Source organism: Nannospalax galili, unplaced genomic scaffold (genome assembly GCF_000622305.1).
Source record: "Nannospalax galili isolate Female #2095 unplaced genomic scaffold, S.galili_v1.0 scaffold293, whole genome shotgun sequence".
NCBI lineage: Eukaryota > Metazoa > Chordata > Mammalia > Rodentia > Spalacidae > Nannospalax > Nannospalax galili.
Genome location: NW_008337147.1, coordinates 11,042,633 through 11,062,027, shown reverse-complemented (window position 1 = coordinate 11,062,027; position 19,395 = coordinate 11,042,633). Strand labels below are relative to the sequence as shown.

The following is a 19,395-nucleotide window of genomic DNA, read 5'->3' as shown; positions in this document are numbered from 1 at the left end:
GGCCAGGACCAGAAGCGGTGCTCCTGGAGCCCAAGAAAGGGACTGAGTTGCTCTGGGTGAGAAGGGTCAGGAAGCAGTATTGGTTCCCCAGGTGTCTGGGGCCCCAAGACTAGGAATGGCGCAGGGCTCAAACTAGGAGTATAGAACGGCGAGGCGGGGGGGATGGAAGGGTGAATGTGGCTTAGGGAGTCCCGGCGCGGAGAGCTGCGCTATCGACTTACCCCAAGAGGCCTGAGGATAGTAGTCGATTTTATCTATTTTTTAAAAGAATTTCATACACGACTACTATATTTACAGCATTTCTTCCTCTCCCTCTCCCCCACGTATTCCCCATCCCTCTCAATTTTGTGACTTTTAAATTATTGTCATATACATATATACATACATATATGATATACATCTATATCTGTATACATAATCTGTTGAGTTCAAGAGTTCATTCTGTGGTGCCTGTGGATACATGTTTGTAGGGCTGACCACTTGGGATTGGGTAACCTACCATCAGAGAGCATGTCCCTAGAGAAAACTGATTCCCCTGCCCTCCTTTAACGACCATTGATTGCCTTTCTTGGGCCACTGTGACCAGATATTCTAGTTAAATATTATTCTAAGTGTGTCTGCGAAGGTGGGGCAGTTAGATAAAATTAGCATTTGAGCTAAAAGATGAATAAAGTAGACTGCACTTAACAATTGGGGAGGGGGCTTGAATAATTAGTTGAAGGACTGAGCTTATCAATTTCCCTAACTGCCTGAGCCAGTTTCTCATTTGTGTTCATTTTTTCTCTTTCTCTCTTCCCCTCCCTTCTTTCATCCCTCCCTCCCTCCATTCTTCCTTCCCTCCCTCCCCACATACACATATATAGTTTCTCTGGAAAACCCAAATATGGTCAATGACCTTTACTGTACCATCACAAAAATTTCATAAAATTACGTGTTCTATCTCGATAGTTTTCTAATTGTCACAGCTCCCTTAAAATGTACACATAACTTAGTGCACACACAACTACAGATCCACTGGCTACCAGCTGTGTACACCTCCTCGTGGAACCACAGGGTATCTATCATTCAGCTTCTAATTCTGGACCATTCAGCTCATGGTGAAGGCCAGCTCCTCTCAGATGTCTCACATCCTTAAAGCTAGAAGCTTAAGGGCAGTAAGAGATTTATATAGGCTTTGGCAATACACAAGGATGTATTTTCTCTTTGTTCTTGTGGGTTTTACTCTATCTCATGTGCTGTCAATCTGCTCAGTTCAAGTCCAGTCTATGTAAGCAGCTCCCATAATTGAATGAGATCCAATTCTAAAACTATCCTTTACAGTACTTATGGGATTCTTCTCTAACCAAATGACACAGCAACTCCTTTGCTCCTGTAAGGCCAGAGACTGTTGCATAAACACCCAGACATAGAATTAAATTCACTCTGTGCCTCTTTTTTGTAGGTGTTTATCCAGTTCTAATGCTTACCTAAGTTGTTTTTTCACAAAAATCATGTTTCTTTTGGATTAGGTCAATTTTTATTCATCCTTCAAGACCCACTGCAAAGCACACATAGTCCCCGAAATCTTCATTACTTTCCCTTAAAAATCCTAAGTTTATCTTCTCCAAGCAATACATTTTCAGCTTTTTTAAAACAATGGTTGTTATATTCACTCTAGGTGTGCAAATATATTTGCTTTTGTTTCTGCTTTGAAACAGGGTCTTACTAAGCAAGCCTCACTGTTCTGGAACTTGCTATGTGGTCAGGCTGGTCATGAACTCATGCACTTCACCCTCCCTCAGCTTCCCGAGTACTGGGATTACAGGAAGGTAGCACTATGCATAGCTTGTAATTTTCAAATGTAATGCAACTAGAAAATATGCTCTTCAGTTACATTTATGAAATGAATATATGAGTGAATGTTACTTTAATTAAGAGATAGGAAAAGAACTATTCAGTATCAAACAAAATAATATTTGTAATTACGGTTAACACGCAAAACTTCTTAGTAAGAAGTTCAAGCAACTTTAACTTTTATGTTACAGAACAAATGAATGAAATAAAGGCCAGAGATCTCACATGGGAAAAAGAAAAGACTTTACTAACACTTTATAAAAAATGAGAAAGGGTTTTCTTCTTGCCAACACAGATGGCAGCTAATCCTCACAGTGAATAAAACAGTTAACACGGACTACTACTTAAGCAACTTTGGCCTCATTTCTGAAAAAAGGTGATACTGGTTAGTAACTTAAAAATTTTTTTTGATTTTTTAATTTTATGTGTATGAGTATTTTGCCTGCATGTATGTAGATGCATCCATATCATGCAATGCCCACAGAGGTTAGAAGAAGGCACTGGGTCCACGGGAACTGGACTGACAGAGGGTCGTGAACCTCATGTGGGTGTTGGGAGCTGAACCTGGGTCCTCTGTAAGAGTAGTTAGTGCTCTTAACCTCTGAGCCATTTCTCTAGCCCCAATGACCAGTAACTTTTTTAAAAGATCTTACTTTTATTTTTAGTTATGTTTACATCTAGGAGTCTAAGTTTGGGTTTGTACACCTGAGTGAAGTGCCTATAGGTTCCAGAAAAGGGTAACAGAGTCCCTGGAGCTGGAGTTACAGGTAGTTGTGTGGTATGAACTCTCTGGTCTTCTGCAAGGGCAGGCCACACTTTTAGGCACTTAACTATCTCTCCAGCCCCCACTTGATAACTTTTAGTAAGTAACTTGACTATACAAAAAAAAAAAAAAAAAAAACCCAAAACCCAAACTAAAAACATGATCACTGCTTTAAAGTTGAGATATGTGGCACCAAAACTATTGTTTTAAACACTAGTTAACAGAGGACATTAATGTATGTAGGGAAGAGCAATTTGATTTCAAAAGAATATATCTTTTTACAAGATATATTTAACCAAATTTGATGTAACAACAGAACTACTTTGTGGGGACCTAAAGGCCCCACCCTGCAGAGGTCTGAGAGGAAGTTACTGGGGCACGGCCTGACTTGTTTTAAAAGTCTGAAGGATACTTCTGCACTGCTGAGGAGTGCATGATCAGCGCGTGGCCATCCTTAAGATACACCCTCAGGGGGGAGGGGAATTTCCAGATGCCTTTATAAGCTCTGTGACACCTACAATAAATGAGTCCCTGCTTGACTATGAGTCCCTGCTTGACTAGGCTCCCTGTTGCACCAGAGTGTTCCCAGTACTGGGGGCAGCATGGGCTGGCGAATGGCGCACTTACTCATGCCCAGTCATCACTGCACGGGGTCGCTTGTTCAAACCCCCCATAACTGGCACCCAGCGTGGTGCTTGAAGGAAGGTGAAAAGAAGAAAAGAAAGAAAAAAAAAACGGATTGGGGCTAATCTGGAAGTTCGGGGTAAGCAAGACTTGAAAAGATGGGTAACGCAACTAATAAGCCCGAGGACCCGGTGCTTAAAGTGCTGAGAGATATGCTTAAAAGTAGGGGATTGGATCTATCAGATCTGGTACCTCAAAAGGTTTGGGCAGAGGCCATTCATTTGGCTCCCTGGCTAGTTGGGGCTAATATTTTTACTAGGGATACATGGGAATCATGGGAAGAGTTTGAGGAAGAATGTGGAAATGCAACAGAAGTGAAACCAAAAGCAGTCAAAGTAATAAGTGGCACCCCAGGTGTGCCCTGGCCAGCTTCAGGGCTTCCTGGGACCCATGCTCAGGACCCATGGGTTCCTTTTTCAGAAAGGAGGGGTGGAGCAGAGCGCACGGGGTCAGCGGTGAAAGCCGCCCACCCGACCTGTCTTGAAACACGGACCAAGGAGTCTAATGCGTGCGCTGGGTGGGGGACCACCCCCCGGCCAGCAACTGGCCTCTGCTGGGCTCATTTAAAACAAATAACAACAACAAAAAAACACAAAACCACTGTTGGCAGTGTGCCATGACCGGCTCCGGGATGGCTGGGAAGGCCTGGTTCTGGGAAGGTGGCTCGGGGGAGGGGGAGGGTGTCCCGTCCGTTCTATGGGTGGCCAGGGATCCACCCCTCCCCCCAAGTTGCTGCCCTGCTGGCAGCAATGCTCACTGAATCCTGGGGCCGAGAGTAAAAGCCTACAATGTTTTCACTGACGGGCAGATTTGGAGCTGCAGTGGTAGTATATCCAGGGGCAGATGAGAAACCAAAAAGATATGTCCACACTTGTGATGACTCAGTTCAAATCAAGGAACTCATGGCCATTGCTTTCTGACAGTATTCAGACTCGTACACTTCTTAAGGAGAGAGAAGACCCTATCTTCTTACAGCATCTTAGGGGGCACCAAGGATTGCCTGGGCTTTATCCCAAGGCAATGCAGAGGCAGACCACCTCTGCAACAGCCAGGGGTAAACCTCAGGGGACTCAAACCTAATTCCTTGTGGCAAATGGATGTCACACACTATGCTCCTTTTGGATATTTTTGTGTCCATCGACACATTCTCACATGCCTGTTGGGCTACTGCTCATACAGGAGAGAAGTCTAAACATGCTCAGTCTCATTTTCTCCAGTGCTTTGCTACATTGGGATTGCCCCAAAGAATTAAAATTGATAATGGACCATATTTTGTGAGTAAAAATTTACAAGATTTCTTTTCACTTTGGAGAATTCAATACAATACAGGAATTCCCTACAATCCCCAGGGTCAAGCCATTAAAGAACGCAACCATCAAAACCTAAAAATTCAATTACAAAAACAAAAAGGGGGAATAAGCCCCCACCAACAGGGGTATGGCCTTACTTACTATTAATGTTCTTAATTTTCACAAAAAAAATCAGTTGGAATCCTGGTTTCAGAAGTGTTGGGGATGACAGGAGCAGAGACCTGAGGTATGGGTAAGATGGAAGGACCCCATTATGGGGCAATGGAAAGGCCCAGATCCATTGCTAACCATGGGTCGAGGCTTTGACTGTGTCTACCCTACAGGAGACTCAAACCCTGTGAAAAACATTAAGTGGGTAGGCCAGGATCTGACTGACTAGCATGACAGTCCATGGACAATAGTTTATGAGACAAAATTCCTTTATTTGTATCCATCCGAGGTGAAGGACCCAGATCCTTGGCTTCATTGCCAGTCAGTCTCTTTGCCTTTCAGACAACTGGCTGATTGGCTAAAAGGTACATGGTCTCAGAAGTATTTCAACTTGTCCTATGCCAGACTTGCTTTATTTCTCTTGATAATGCTTATCTTTAAGTGTCTTTACCAGATAATTCGGCGACAGAGGACCCTTGGAACTGCCACGGCCCACCTCCTCATGATTACAGACTCCCCCAGGAATATACCCCCTCTGGTTGCCCACACTTGGCTAACCGAGTTAGGCAGACACTAAGACTGTCATGGGCTGACATTACCCACGTGGCTGCCCTAAATCATGATGCATTTTTAGCCAAGGACAGGTAAGATGTCCCATGACAAGCACTCCTAAGACAGGACATGCACATGGCCAGGTGCATGGTCCAATGACGGGCAAGGCTTGGTCAGAGGTGACACAACCTAAGACAGGCAAAAATGCTTAAGATTAGAGGAAGGAGACAGCAATCTCTCCTCAGGGAGCCACCTATGAGATGGGTAACCCATGAAATAAAGTCAGTCTGGCCTTATAAAATAAAAATAAAAGGGGGAGATGTGGGGACCTAAAGGCCTCACCTTGCAGAGGTCCAAGAGGAAGTTACTGGGGCACGGCCTGACTTGTTTTAAAAGTCTGAAGGATACTTCTGCACTGCTGAGGAGTGCATGATCAGCACGTGGCCATCCTTAAGATACACCCTCAAGGGGGGGGGGGAGATTTCCAGATGCCTTTATAAGCTCTGTAACACCTGCAATAAATGAGTCCCTGCTTGACTAGGCTCCCTGTTGCGCCTGAGTGTTCCTGGTACTGGGGGTGGCATGGGCTGGCGAACAGCGCGCTTACTCATCCCCAGTCATCACTATGCGGGGCTTGCTGGTTTGAACCCCCCGCACTACTTTAATCTCTGCACTATAATTTGACAAGCTGTGAAAGTGTCCTAAACTGACTCTGCGTCATTCAAGTCTCTGATTTGTTCTTTTCTTCCTCCCCTGAGCATGGAGGTTATGGGGGGGGGGGGAATTCTTTCATTGGCTTCCCTTTTCATTCCACAGTTTCCAGTCTCACTGCTGGCTTCTAGCATTCCTTTCCACTCTTCCTGTTTTGCTCCTTTTCAGTAATTTTCATTTCTTCCCTCCCCATTGCCTGTTCCTCAGCATTTTACTCTCTATCAGTTTATTACTGCTGTGGAAAAAGCAGTCTGGGCAAGAAAGCAAATAAAATATCCCTACCATGATTATGCACTATGACCCAAAAAACATTAAGGTGAAAAGTTGGAGCTCATGTGCAATCTATCAAATAAATGCAGATTTGAAATTAAGTTTCAGGTACTATAAACATCAAAAACACAGATATTTCTAGGTTGATAGCTACCCAGTGCTATCATCAGTTTTAAAAGTATTATTTTACAAGCCTTAAGGGTACCCTTCACTGTGCTCACAGTAAGTAATCAAATTTCTAGATATCAAACTGTTTATTATCAAAGAAGTTCTATAAATTCAAGATAAAGGAACAGGACCAAGTTGCTATTTTCAGAGACACCATGCCCTGTAGCTACTCTTTTGTCAAGGTAAGAAACAAAACCATGCTGATAATTACCTTCTCTCTACTGCAGTAAGTTTTTACCTCGAAGAAGGAATTTACCAGTAGAATAGAGCAATGCAAGGTATTCCTGAAATGGATTATAAATGACAAGTTTTAACATTTATTATCAGTTTCTACTTGATCTCATTTGGTACATCTTTTGCCAAGTTAATTACTTAATTAACAGGGGTATGGGGAGGGGATAAAGATTAAAAATTTTCTGCTGGGATTGAAATAATCTAAGTTTGTGTTGTCTAAATTAGAAAAGAGTGGCAAGAGACCACATTAAGCCTGCCTAACTTTAGGACTGACTCTTTGAAGTACTATCAAATGAAGTCCCCTCACCTTTAAAAAAAAAAAAAAGGAAAAACAAAGTTTTTAAGGACGAAAACTGGTATGTGTGGGAGGCCTGTAAAGAGTGGAGGGGAAAGACTGGGGTGGATTTTTAGCAAAGCACACTGCATATATGTATGAAATTCTCAAGAAAACAAAAAGTTAAGAAAATGAAATCAGAACTGACCTGATTTGGGCTCATAAACACTTTTATCAACATAATTGCTTAGTAATGATTTAAATTGGTTTCAAACTTTTTTAAAAAAATAAGAAATATCAGGGCTGAAGAGATGGCTCAGGTGTTAAGAACACTGGTTGTTCTTGCAGAAGACCTGAGTTCAAATCCCAGTATCCACATGACAGCTAACAAGTGTCTGGTTAACTCCAGTTCCAAGGGATCCAACGGCCTCTTCTGTCCTCCTCAGGCACTGAACGACACGGGTGCACTTACCTACATGCAGGCGATACACTCATACACATAAAATTAAAATAAAAAATAAATAAAATATTTTAAAAAATATCTTTAAATGGAATTTTGTTTTCACCCAGATAAAGATAACTCATGTCTAGCTAGATTGGGGTGTAGATTAAGGGGCTCACAGGCCACCCTTCCATACTCCCTCTAGGTTCTTCTTGCAATGCTGTAGAACACATCAGTGCCTGCACACGAATGAGCTGCTGTCCAGGTGTACCCAGGAGGGATATGTGAAGCACTTTGCTTCAACTAGCAGGCTGAAATGACACGGAAGGTTCACAAGGGCTATGCCAAAAAGGGTGCTCTTTTTTGGCAAAAACATGTACAGAGCTTCTCAAACACATGAGAGAAACCCATAAAGCAAAGCCTCACCAGACATGCTGTTGTTCACGATCGTGACAAGAAGATGAAGCTTAAAGTGGCAACTGTTCAGGTAAAACCATCTCGTGAAAAGCAGAGTTTGGTCTCTCACTTCAGTGGGTATATCCCTCCTCTTTGTCTGAAAGCAGAGTGTCTAGGAATGGCATGGAAGACAAGATCCTCCTGCTGGTTGGTATACGCACCCTCAACTAGGCACCACTGGCCTGGTGAAGGACTACAGAGCTGTGATCGGGAGCTTCCTCAGAAGCCAGTCTTTCTTTATTAAAATCACTGGTGCAGACAAAACAAAAACAAAAACAAAAACAAAAACTCTATGTCTTCATGGAGCAGAGTCTGAAGGCCACTGACCTAGAGAAAAAAAATGATCTCCCCCTCAAGAAAGAAGTCATTTGACTCCTGCAGTGGCCAGATTATGAGATAAAAGCCTGTAACGTTTAGCAATGGCATTTTAGTGACTCCATTTAGGTCAACAGAATGGCAAACCCGATACCTGTAGTGAGTGGTAGAATGGGGTCAAGTGCTTCTGATGGAAGAAGTCACAGAGAGCTGTGATTAACAGGTGCACTAATCTGTTCAGCCTTAATCAAATCTTTTAGGTCAAGTAGTTGTCCCAATAGAAAGGAGGTTTAAGGCAGACAAGAGAGCATAGAGCACAAAGGACAGCTGAGAATGATCAGATGAAAGCCTGCTGTGGCAGTGCATGCTGGGGATGTCAATGCTTGGGAGGCAGAGGCAGGATGACTACCTGAGTTCAGGAGGCTAGCCTGGGAAACTTAGTGGGATAGTGTCTCAAAATGTGAAGACAAAAAAACAAAAAAGAGCTGGAGATACAGTTCGAAAGAATGTTTATCAAGTGCAGGAAGCTTTTCCCGGTATTCAGGCCTGTAACCCCAGGTAGTCTGAAGGCTAAGTCTGAGAACTGCAATTAAAAATCTACATTCAAGTTACTAAAGAAATATAATTTAAATCTCTTTCTGGTAATACTAATGATATTTTACAAATTTCATTAACTATGGTAAATTATGATAGTGCTTTACTTTGAAAATCTTTGTGGGGCAGGAGAGATGGTTCAGTTGGTAAAGTGCTTGCCACACAAGCAAGGAAGATGTGAATTTGATCCCTAGCACCTGCATGGAAATAGAGCACAGCAGCGCAGATCGGGAACCCTAGCTCAGGAGAGGCATGAGGGGGATTCCTGGAGCTCATCCATTAGTCAGCCTAGTTGAATTGATGAGCTCCAAGTTCAGTAAGAGACCCTGTCTCAAAAAATGAAGTGAGAGCAACAGAGGAAGACACCTTATACTGACCTCTGGCCTCTACATACAGGAGCACTCATGCATATGCACTCATGTATATACATGTGTACACACACACACACACACACACAGAAGACACCTTATACTGACCTCTGGCCTCTACATACAGGAGCACTCATGCATATGCACTCATGTATATACATGTGTACACACACACACACACACACACACACACAGAAGACACCTTATGCTGACCTCTGGCCTCTACATACAGGAGCACTCATGCATATGCACTCACACACACACACACACACACACACACACAGAAGACACCTTATGCTGACCTCTGGCCTCTACATACAGGAGCACTCATGCATATGCACTCACATATATACATGTACACACACACACACACGATCTTTATCTTAACTTCACACACACAAAAGATACCTTATGCTGACCTCTGGCCTCTACATACAGGTGCACTTATGCATATGCACTCACATATATACATGTACACACACACACACACGATCTTTATATCTTAACTTTAACTTACTGATTACCCTTACTCATTTGAAAAGATTCCACACTTCCTACTTAACTTTCTTCTTTGTTTTTAGCCTTGTATCAATCCTCTACATAGAACAGCAAATCTTTCTAAAATAAATACAATCATAAAACTGAATTATTAAGAAGACTTTTGTAGCTCTGTAACAAATAAGTTATTTCCAATTATCTACTGGGCCTTTTAAATTAAATATTAAGTCAAAAGTACAATTAAAATTATAAATAGAATAGAGGGCTAAGGGCAAGGGTCTGTGTAGAACACTTGTCTACCTTGAGCAAGGCTCTGGGTTTGATCTTTAGTACTGAAAAAAAAAAACTGAATACATTCTGGCTCAAGAGAAAATAGTTTGGCTCAAGAATAAATCAAAGCTGGGCTTAATGGTAGATGCCTTTAATTCCTTAACATGTAGGATGCAGATTTCTGAGTTCCAGGTCAACCAGGAGTACATAGTGAGGATCTCTCTCTCTCTCACACAAAATTTTTAAAAAATACTGTTAAGCCAGGTGTGGTGGTAAACGCTTTTAATCCTAGCACTTGGGAGTTGGGAGACAGAGGCAGGCGGATCTCTGTGAGTTAGAGGCATGTCTAGTCTAAATGATGAGTTCCAGGCCAGCTGAGACTAGAGAGAGACCCTGCCTCAAAAAGACCAAAAAAAAAAATTGTTATTGTTCAAAATCCACCCTTCAGCAGTCATTGGGTTTATTTTTGTACTGCCCCATTTAATTGACGCTTTCCCATAGGCTGCCCTTACTTGGGTGAGGGTGGTGGAGGCCAGCTCTCTGTTGCATCATCAGGCATTCTGTCACATTGCCCATTCCCTTCATTTGCTGTTTGGATCTCTCTCTCTCTCTCTCTCTTTCTCTCTCTCTCTCTCTCTCTCTCCTTTATTCCCTTTCTTGCCTTCTCTGCTCTGTAGCTATTCCTTTCAGTACAATCTTTACCAAATTTTATGGTATTTGCCCCTCAGGAGGACATTGAAAACATGGATTATTCACTGCTTTTAGTATTTTCAGTGCTTAGCAAAGTCCCATACAAACTATATACTTAACAGATCTTTGATACATTAATGATGATTAAAATCTTATGCTAAGATTGTATTTCATACTGACAATCTATACATTAAAGACACATTAACAAAAATACAGTTAAGTTTTCATCTATGAGTGAAAATACAATAGCTGTAAACTATAGGTTTTGATTTCTCCTGAACCTTCTATAATTTCATTTATTTTGACAAATGTCGGTAAAAAAGTGTAACCAAGAGCAATGGCAACAGCCAGTACTATTTGACAGTCCCTGGGACTCCTGGTTAACAACTACAAGAGTCCACTCCTGGCACTAAGCTTTTATTTGCTAGCCTGTGGTGTCTGGTAGGGCCACTGAACGCCTGTTATAGGGTAACTACATTTAAAGTCTTTTTATATTGCATATGTATATACTTTAAGAAGCTTCTACAGCAGTAGGCTTCCATATGACTTTTTCAAAAGGCCATTAGTGTTAGCCTCCACTTACTACCTTCTCCCTGCCCTCACTATTTAACCCTTCCTATTCCATTATTCCCCTTTCCCTAGACCAGATAGGCCTTTCAAAAAAGAAAAAAATGGCACAAGAGGACATGAAGTCAGGAGAGGGGGTAGTTGAGTCAGGATGCAGATGGGGCAGGGAGTCTGAATATAATCAAAATACACTGTCTGAAATTCTCAAAGAAGACTATAAGCGCTGGGTGTAGAGCTCAGGAGCAAAGCATGTGCTTAGCAGGCATGAGACCCTATGCTTGATGCCAAGTACTGAAAAAGAATATACTTTGCCAAATTACAGATGGTTAATCTCAGAACCTGTGATCCCCGGCCCTAATTTAACAAACACATGAAGAGGGGAGAAAAATAAAGGAGGAGGAAGACAATTATTATTATCATTAGTCATAGTAGTAGTGGTGATGGTGGTGGTAGAAATAGCAGTTTGCTTTGTTCTCTGGATTCCAAACATGTACGATGAAGCAGATGACAATATCCAAAGCTGACAGGCTTGAACCTTTTTCCATCCTGACATAACCATATATCCAAAGATTAAAATTCTTCCAATAAAAACAAATCAACTTTTTGAGTCACTATGGAGATAAATGATGAAGGCTCATTTTCCAAAGTCACCAGGACTCCCTCAACTCAGCCCAAGAGCTTCACAGAAGAAATGTTAGTGATTTTTTTTTTATTGCCCCTTTTAAAAGACAATTCTGTCGGTGTACTGCTTTTTAAGAGTTTTTATCTGGATGATTTATACAAAATTTAAAAACATTGCCCAATAATCTAAGCTTCCTTTTCCAATGAGTTCTCAAATTGAATTGTATTTGTCAAGTAGTGAGAAAAGAAAAGCAGAAGGGGTCAGTATTTTATTTGTGATTGATTTTCTTCTACGAAATGGATGACATGATACATTACTGCAATAAGATACCTATATTTTTGTTACAAATTACACTCTTCAGTTAGCATTTTCCCAACTCCAAAATCATGTAAACTTCTCTTGCACAAACACCAAAACCACTTTCTAAAGAGACCTCATGTATATCACTTTTGGCATATTTTCTCACTCTATTTTTCTAAATATGTTTATATGCAAATGGAGCAAAAGAATTATATTATGCAGTATATATATATATATATGAGACACACCAGAAATGACTGACTCAGATTTATTTTGAGAAGCAATCAGAAAGGCATATACTTTAAAAAAGCATTTTATGAATAAAACTGGCTTATGTTCAATTATTCCTTTAATCCATACTCTTCATTCTTATATTCTAAGATTATTTTAGGGTTTATTTGTATGAGAAAATTTTATATAACCTGCATGCTCATTCTTGACAAATTCAACAAAGAATTTTTCTAGTTCAATACAGATAAATCAAAAGTCAATATTAAGTATGCATTGAACTCCTAAGCTTTGGGAATCTCTGACCCTGTCATTGTGTTTTTGATACTTGAAGCTATTAATGATAAAACATCCAGTTAAGCCGGGTGTGATGGTGCACACCTTTAATCCCAATACTAGGGAGGCAGACGCAGGTGGATCTCTGTGAGAACACAGAGAGTTCCAGGCCAGCTGGGGCTACAGGGAGACCCTATCTCAAAAGACCCAGAAAGGGGTAGAAAGATGTCTGCTGCTCTTACAGAGGACCCGGGCTCAATTCCCAGCACCCCACATGGCAGCTAACAACCATTGCTAACTCCAGTTCCAGGGGATCTGACACCCTCTTCTGACCTTCCCAAGGGTACTGCACAACTTAGGTGCACTTACATACATGCAGGCAATATATTCACACATAAAATAAAAAATAAATAAAAATATTGCTTTTAAAAGACCTGGGACTGGAGAGATGGCTAAGCAGTTAAAAGCACTGGCTGATCTCTTGCTTTGATTCCCAGCACCCACATGGCAACCAATGACCGTCCATAACTGCACTTTCAGGGAAATCTGATGCCCTCTTCTAACCTCCGAGGGGAACTGCAAGACACAGGTACACTTATATACATGCTGGAAATACACTCATACACATAAAATAATTTTTTAAAAAAAGACCCAAAATAAAAACATCAGGTTAAATTGCTGTCTTAATATAACTCTATGCATAGATGAACTTTTAAAAGATTGTGTAAAAATATTATAGCTGAAGACAGAGCTCGGTTCAGTTGTAGAGTGTTTGCCTAGCATGCACAGGGCTCTGGGTTCAACCTTTAGCATCACAAAGTAAAGAAGTTACACATCTACTAACAAAACTTGAAAAAAAATTAACATAAAAACTTCTACTAAATTAAATATTGCTTTTCATTTATGTATCACATAAAACTTGTGCAATTTTAATATATGCTTATAGACTATTGTCTCTCAAATCTTAAAATCTAAAACCTATGAAGATTATTTATCTAAGGTAATTACAAATTTTCTTATTCTCTGCATTTGACCAATTGTGGAACACTATAATAGTCTCCATCAGTTGCAAAAATAAGCTTTTATGATGAGCGGTGAAGGTTCCACTTGTTGGTAAATATAAGGATACATATTTAGAATACAGGAAGAAAGTACTAGGGAAGTAAATGAAGTAGGTTCTTTTCTAGGATCTATGACATCTCGAGTCTTGTGTATTTGGCTACACTTAACAATAACATGCATGAATTCCCTCTCATTGAGCAGGCCTTAAGTCCAATTAGACAGTTATTGATTACTGTCAAGATAAAAGTGTCACTACTACACCAACAGAGAATTTGCTGGGCTGGTCATTGTAGTGGTTCACAGACCTTATAGCTGGGTAGGATCATTGATTGGTTTTCTTCCTTGGCAGCTTACATAGTATCATTGGATATTATGAGGGCTAGTCTTCAGGAAGGTTTACAGGTCAGTTCCACTTCAGTTGCTCCAAGTCCTGAGTTCAAAATATGTTGTGTCTTTCAAGTTCAGGAGGAAATCAAGGGCTGCGGCAATAGCCTCCTGTGATATTTGGAAGTCTCTTAGACTACTCTCACCAACAACTCAAAGGGAGGTTTCCCTTGCCTGGCACTGTGATTTTTGTTATACAGGGCCTTCAGCTATTGTCCTAGTATGTTTCCTCCATTGCCGTGATAAAGTACTCTGACCACTATCAACTTGGGGAGGAAAGGGTTTATGTAGCTTATATTTCCTGGGTCACAGTTCATCAGGGAGTCCAAGGTAGGAACTCAGGGCAGGAACCTGGAGGCAGGAGCTGAAGCACAGGCCATGGAGGAACGCTGCTTACTGGCTTGCTCCCTGGCCCCTGCTCAGCCTGCTTTCTTATACAATATAGGCCCACCTGCCCAAGGGCGGCACCACCCACAGTGGACTGGACCCTCCCACATCACTCAACAATCAAGAAGATGCCTCACAGAGATGGTCACAGGCCAGTCCAACGGAGGCAATTCCCCAGTTGAGGCTCCCTCAACCCACATGTGTCAAGTTGACACTTAAGCTATCCAGCACAGCTATATACATGCCCTTGTACATATTCATAGAGGGTATAAAGTATCTTTGAGCAAATCTGTCAATGGCTAAATACAGATAAAAATCTAGTATCCAACAAGGCAGTGAAACTGAAAAATTTTACTTGTTTGCCTTTAAAAACATTGTTATTACTTTTTCTTTTTCTTAAGACAGTATATTGCTATATGACCCAGAATGGCCTGGAACTGGAGATTCTCCTGCCTCAGTCTCCCAAGTGCTGAGCTTGGAGCCTGAGGCACCAAGTCTAGCTCAGTTACCAGCTCTAATTATACTTTCCATAGCTCCTTCCTTACTGAGTACAATCCTTTCTCCCTTATCAGGCAAGGAAATATATGCTTGCTTTTCCTCTAACTGCTCTTTGAAAATGTAAGCAAGGATTCATCAATCCTTTATTGTTTGGCTAAAACCCATACATATCAATTTACTCTCTTATATAATTGCATTTAAACATTTATCTTGTATTATAGACATTTATCTTGCATTTAAACATTTATCTTGTATTCTTTTGTTAAAAGAATAAGTATGCAAGAAAAACTGAAAAGACAGGCTTAAGAAACTTCTTTGTCAATGACACAGTAATGCAATGGAAGTATCTCTGATGAAAAAATTGTCAGTTTCTTTTTTCTTTCTTTTGAAGTCAAGAACAGGAGATAAAGGAAAGATTGTCAGGTATTATCATTTTGTGCTATATCTTTTTAACTCCAAGACTCATGGGTATCAGGAAATCAGACCATTTTGTGTGTATGTCTATAGCTTCTATGTCCCACTCACTCTCTCCCCTTTTCATCATTAGCACATAGCTAAACACTCATTTCACCTGCTTCAAGTCACTTTAAATTCTCCGAACAGGCCAAGAAGTAGACGCAAGGCATGCAAGCCCACAAGCCACTGCACACAGACAAATGGATCATGGTCAAAGTGATGGCCTTTCCAATCACACATGATGACATAAGAACCAACACCCATTGTGAATGATGGGTTAGTTTTGTGCTCTGTCAACTTACTTTAAAGTAACCACTCTTTGGGAGGCATTGGTATAGAACAGTGGAGTGGTTATGGCTTTAGTGCTTCGGTCTTAAGAGGTCTATATATGTATGTGATCTCTGCAATGATTGAAATGTTACAGCATCCTAAATCAAAAACATGCTTTGTCTATGTAAAAGCAATAATAATCAAAATAAATCATGTAAAATTCTTTACATTTACGCCTAATTACCTTCCAGCACAATAATGACTATATCATTATTTTGCTCAGATTAACTTTGGCTAGATTAATTATAGCTGTAAATTCTAAATAGTAATTTACTGTTTTCTTCAAAGAATTATTTACTCAGCTCCTTTATATGCCAGGCTTCAAATTACATATTGAAACAAAAACTATGCTCCAAGGTGCTTACAGCCCTGTTGAAGAAAAAGATAAGCAAAGGCAAATGTTTACCAGAGGGATTATACCGCCCCCCATGGTAATGAAGGTAAAAACAGCAAAGGAATATCAATCCCTATTCTAAACAGTCAATCAATAGTGGTTTCAATAAACAAATGTTAAAGCTGAGTCCTTAAGAACAAGTAGAATCCTAAAGCAAAATAAACAGGAAATGCAAGGGCCTCGGACCTGAGAAAGTGCATGGAATACTTGAGGTGCTGCTCCACTGAAACAGTGAAAGAAAGAGTCTTAAAACAATGAGCTGTTTGAGTAAGGGTGACTGCCTCGAATATTGTTAAAGAGCCGAAAATCTTGCTAGTTAGGAGGAAGCACTACAGGAACACCAAGATAATGATGAGATCACATTTACATTTCTGACCTATGACTTTGGCTGCACTGGGAAGAATAAAGTGGCACAAGCTCACAACTGGAAATGTGTCAGGAGCCATCTGAAATCAATTCAGTGATAGCTATGATGACTTAGGATAGAGTGTGAGGGATTAAAAGAACTGAATGGGGCTGAAATATATGTAACAGGCACAACTGAAATGTCTTGGTGATTGAGTATGTGAGAAAGAGGGGGGTGGGAGATGGCTTTTCGAAATCAGGTAGCATTTACTAAGACAGAGAACAGGGAGACTGATGGTAGTCTTGCTTTCATTTTTATTTCAGTAATTTTGGCAGGGAGATTAAGAAAGCAGTAGATATTATGAGTTTTAACTTACCTAATTGAGTGTGATGTGTCTGGAGGTCTCTGGTAGTTAACTGAGTATGTAAGTCTAAAGCTAAGGCAAAAGATCTGAATTTAGGTATTTATTTTGAACTAGAGTACTTTATATCACTGGAACTCCTCAGACAGTAAAATGCTCAATATTAGAAGCTCAAGGAAACTCAAAATTTGTGAGACGAGCTGCATAAAAATTAAGAAAACTATAGAGAAGATAACAGCTGAAGAAGCAAGGAGAAAACCAAGAGAGTTGTGTGATCACAAACGTCAGAAGGAAAGAGTAGCCAAGCAAGAGTCAACACGGCAAGGTGCAGCTGAGATCATGCAATGGCAGAGCACTGTTTGGAAGATAATTCAACTTCAATCAAGGAAAATGCTATTATGCCTGTCCACTAAAGAGTTAAATGAGCTTGCATAAAGTTTTTAGAAAGAGAAAGAGAATAAAAAACAGGCCGATTCTCTTGACTATTTCATAGTTGAGAACAAATAAGCTATATATATGAAGACTATGAAACATTACATACAAAAAGCATAAGTTACAGAACATATGCATACAATAGCTGTTATTTTAATGTATTTCTCTATGTAAACTTACCTGCATACACAGCAAGTCAACACAGAAAGTTTATATAAGTATAAACCAGACTGAAGTCTAAACAGTTAGCTTCATAAAGAAAGCTGATATTTGGTTTGGTATGTGGCCAACAGGCCCTGTATTACTTAATATTTTTTACAATGCTACTATTTTCACATACCGTATGCCTAACCTAATTAAAATGTTTTAAGGTCAGGGCAGAGGCACACGCCTTTAATTTCAGTACTGGGGCGACAGAAGCAGATGGGTCTCTGTGAGATCGAGGCCAACCTGGTCTACCAGCAAGTTCCAGGCCAGCTGGGACTACAGGGAGACTGGTCTCAAAAAATCAAAATAAATAAATAAACAAACAAAGACATGATGAGGGAATGACGTACTATAGGGTGGAAGCTAAAAGGGAAGAGGCTGGGAATGGCTTTTGTGTACCCTTCAGAGAAATTAGTCACTGACATGGGAAGCTTTCTGTTTGGGTGCCTGACATGCTTTGCTGCAGCTACTTTAAATTACATTAGGAGCCCAAATAAGCTTTTGTATTAATAGTCTTCACCTTAAGAGTTCTACCTGCAGAACAGGCAAATTGTTCCTTTGATGGATCCTGTGGGCAGCCTTCTCAGAGTCGGAAGAGAACAACCAACTTCGATCATTTGAACATGGAGCATCAACCAACACCTGGAGAAAACAAGGACAGACCCTGTGAACACACTGCTGGCCTAAGGCACACAGAGCAGCTACATGGCAAGTGGGATGTAAATAAAAACAGTGTTTTAGGAACTCAGAATATGCCAGGCTAAACTCTACTATGTATTTCTTCACTGGTAGTTCTCAGAAATTTTTGTTATACAAAGTCAGTGTTAAGGTTTTATTTATTTGTTTTGTGGAGAAAAGGAACATGGAAGGACTAAAAGTCCACTGATATCTATGAATGGCATTTGTACACTTATTTTGATGTTTGGTTTTTTAAGACAGGGTCTCCCTATGGCCCCAGCTGGCCTAGAATTTGCTATGAAGACCAGGCTGGCCTTGATCTCACAAAGAACCAGCTGCCTCTGCCTCTGCAGTGCCAGGATGGGATTAAAGGCATGCACCTGCTCATTTGATATCCTTGATGACAACAGCTACAACTTACAAAAGTTACTCATCTAAAATGACATTACTGTACTTCTAAATGTTCAGCATTTTTTTTTAAACTTTACTAATTTGTTTTGCACTGTTGGGGGTTAAACACTGGATCAGCATTTATTTTTAAGAATTAAAAATTCAATTTTAGTTTATGGAATTGACTTTTGTTCCATCTCTCAACTCCGATATGAAACGTACAGACGTTTTTGTACTGGCCACCAAAATATCTTATCATTTCCTGAGTAACTAACTACAAGGCACCAGAAAACAGAAAACATTCTGTAATCCCCAAACACAATGTTACTGCTTTCATTGAACCATACCGACCATCAAATGAAAAATGCCTCCGTTCACTTTATCAAAAATCTCCCAGATACTGAGAAATTGTACCATCCAGGAGCAAAAGAAAAAGGACAACAGAGCAGCATAATGTGGTATCGCTTGGAGCCCATCAGTTTGTCACAATGTAATAAAAGTACCTTGTCAAACGTTTCCGGCTGGGCATCTCCCATTTCTCTGCCATCCAATTCAGATACTTTAATTACATTTATCAAAGGCGGTGGGATGAAAGATTCCAGCGTCTTTCTCAGCCATCTTACTCTCAGACTATCATATTCATTACAATGCAGATAACCTAAATATAAAGGATCAAAAAGTTCCAAATGAAGGCAATACAATTGGTAAATTTCTACTTTTCAGCAAGCAAATTTCAGAAAAATCAATTCTCATAGTAATATGGAAATAGGGCTTAGAGGTAAACATTATGACTATCTCATGCTTTAAAAACAGAAACACGAGTTTTACTCAGCAGTAAAGAAAGATGAAATCCTGAAATTTGCAGGTAAATGGATGGAACTAGAAACTTTTATAC

At 40.3% G+C, this 19,395-nt stretch overlaps 1 protein-coding gene across 1 annotated transcript in view; it reads right to left on the bottom strand.

Annotated features, from left to right (window-relative positions):
• Nsun3 (NOP2/Sun RNA methyltransferase 3) overlaps nucleotides 1-19,395 on the bottom strand; it is a 59,327-nt gene that overhangs the window by 18,156 nt on the left and 21,776 nt on the right. Inside the window, exons 4-5 of the mRNA XM_008832245.3 lie at nucleotides 19,004-19,158; nucleotides 17,953-18,074 (exon numbers count right to left, since the gene is read on the bottom strand). Of these exons, the coding sequence (XP_008830467.1) occupies nucleotides 17,953-18,074; nucleotides 19,004-19,158 (277 nt within the window). The remainder of the gene's footprint in view (nucleotides 1-17,952; nucleotides 18,075-19,003; nucleotides 19,159-19,395) is intronic.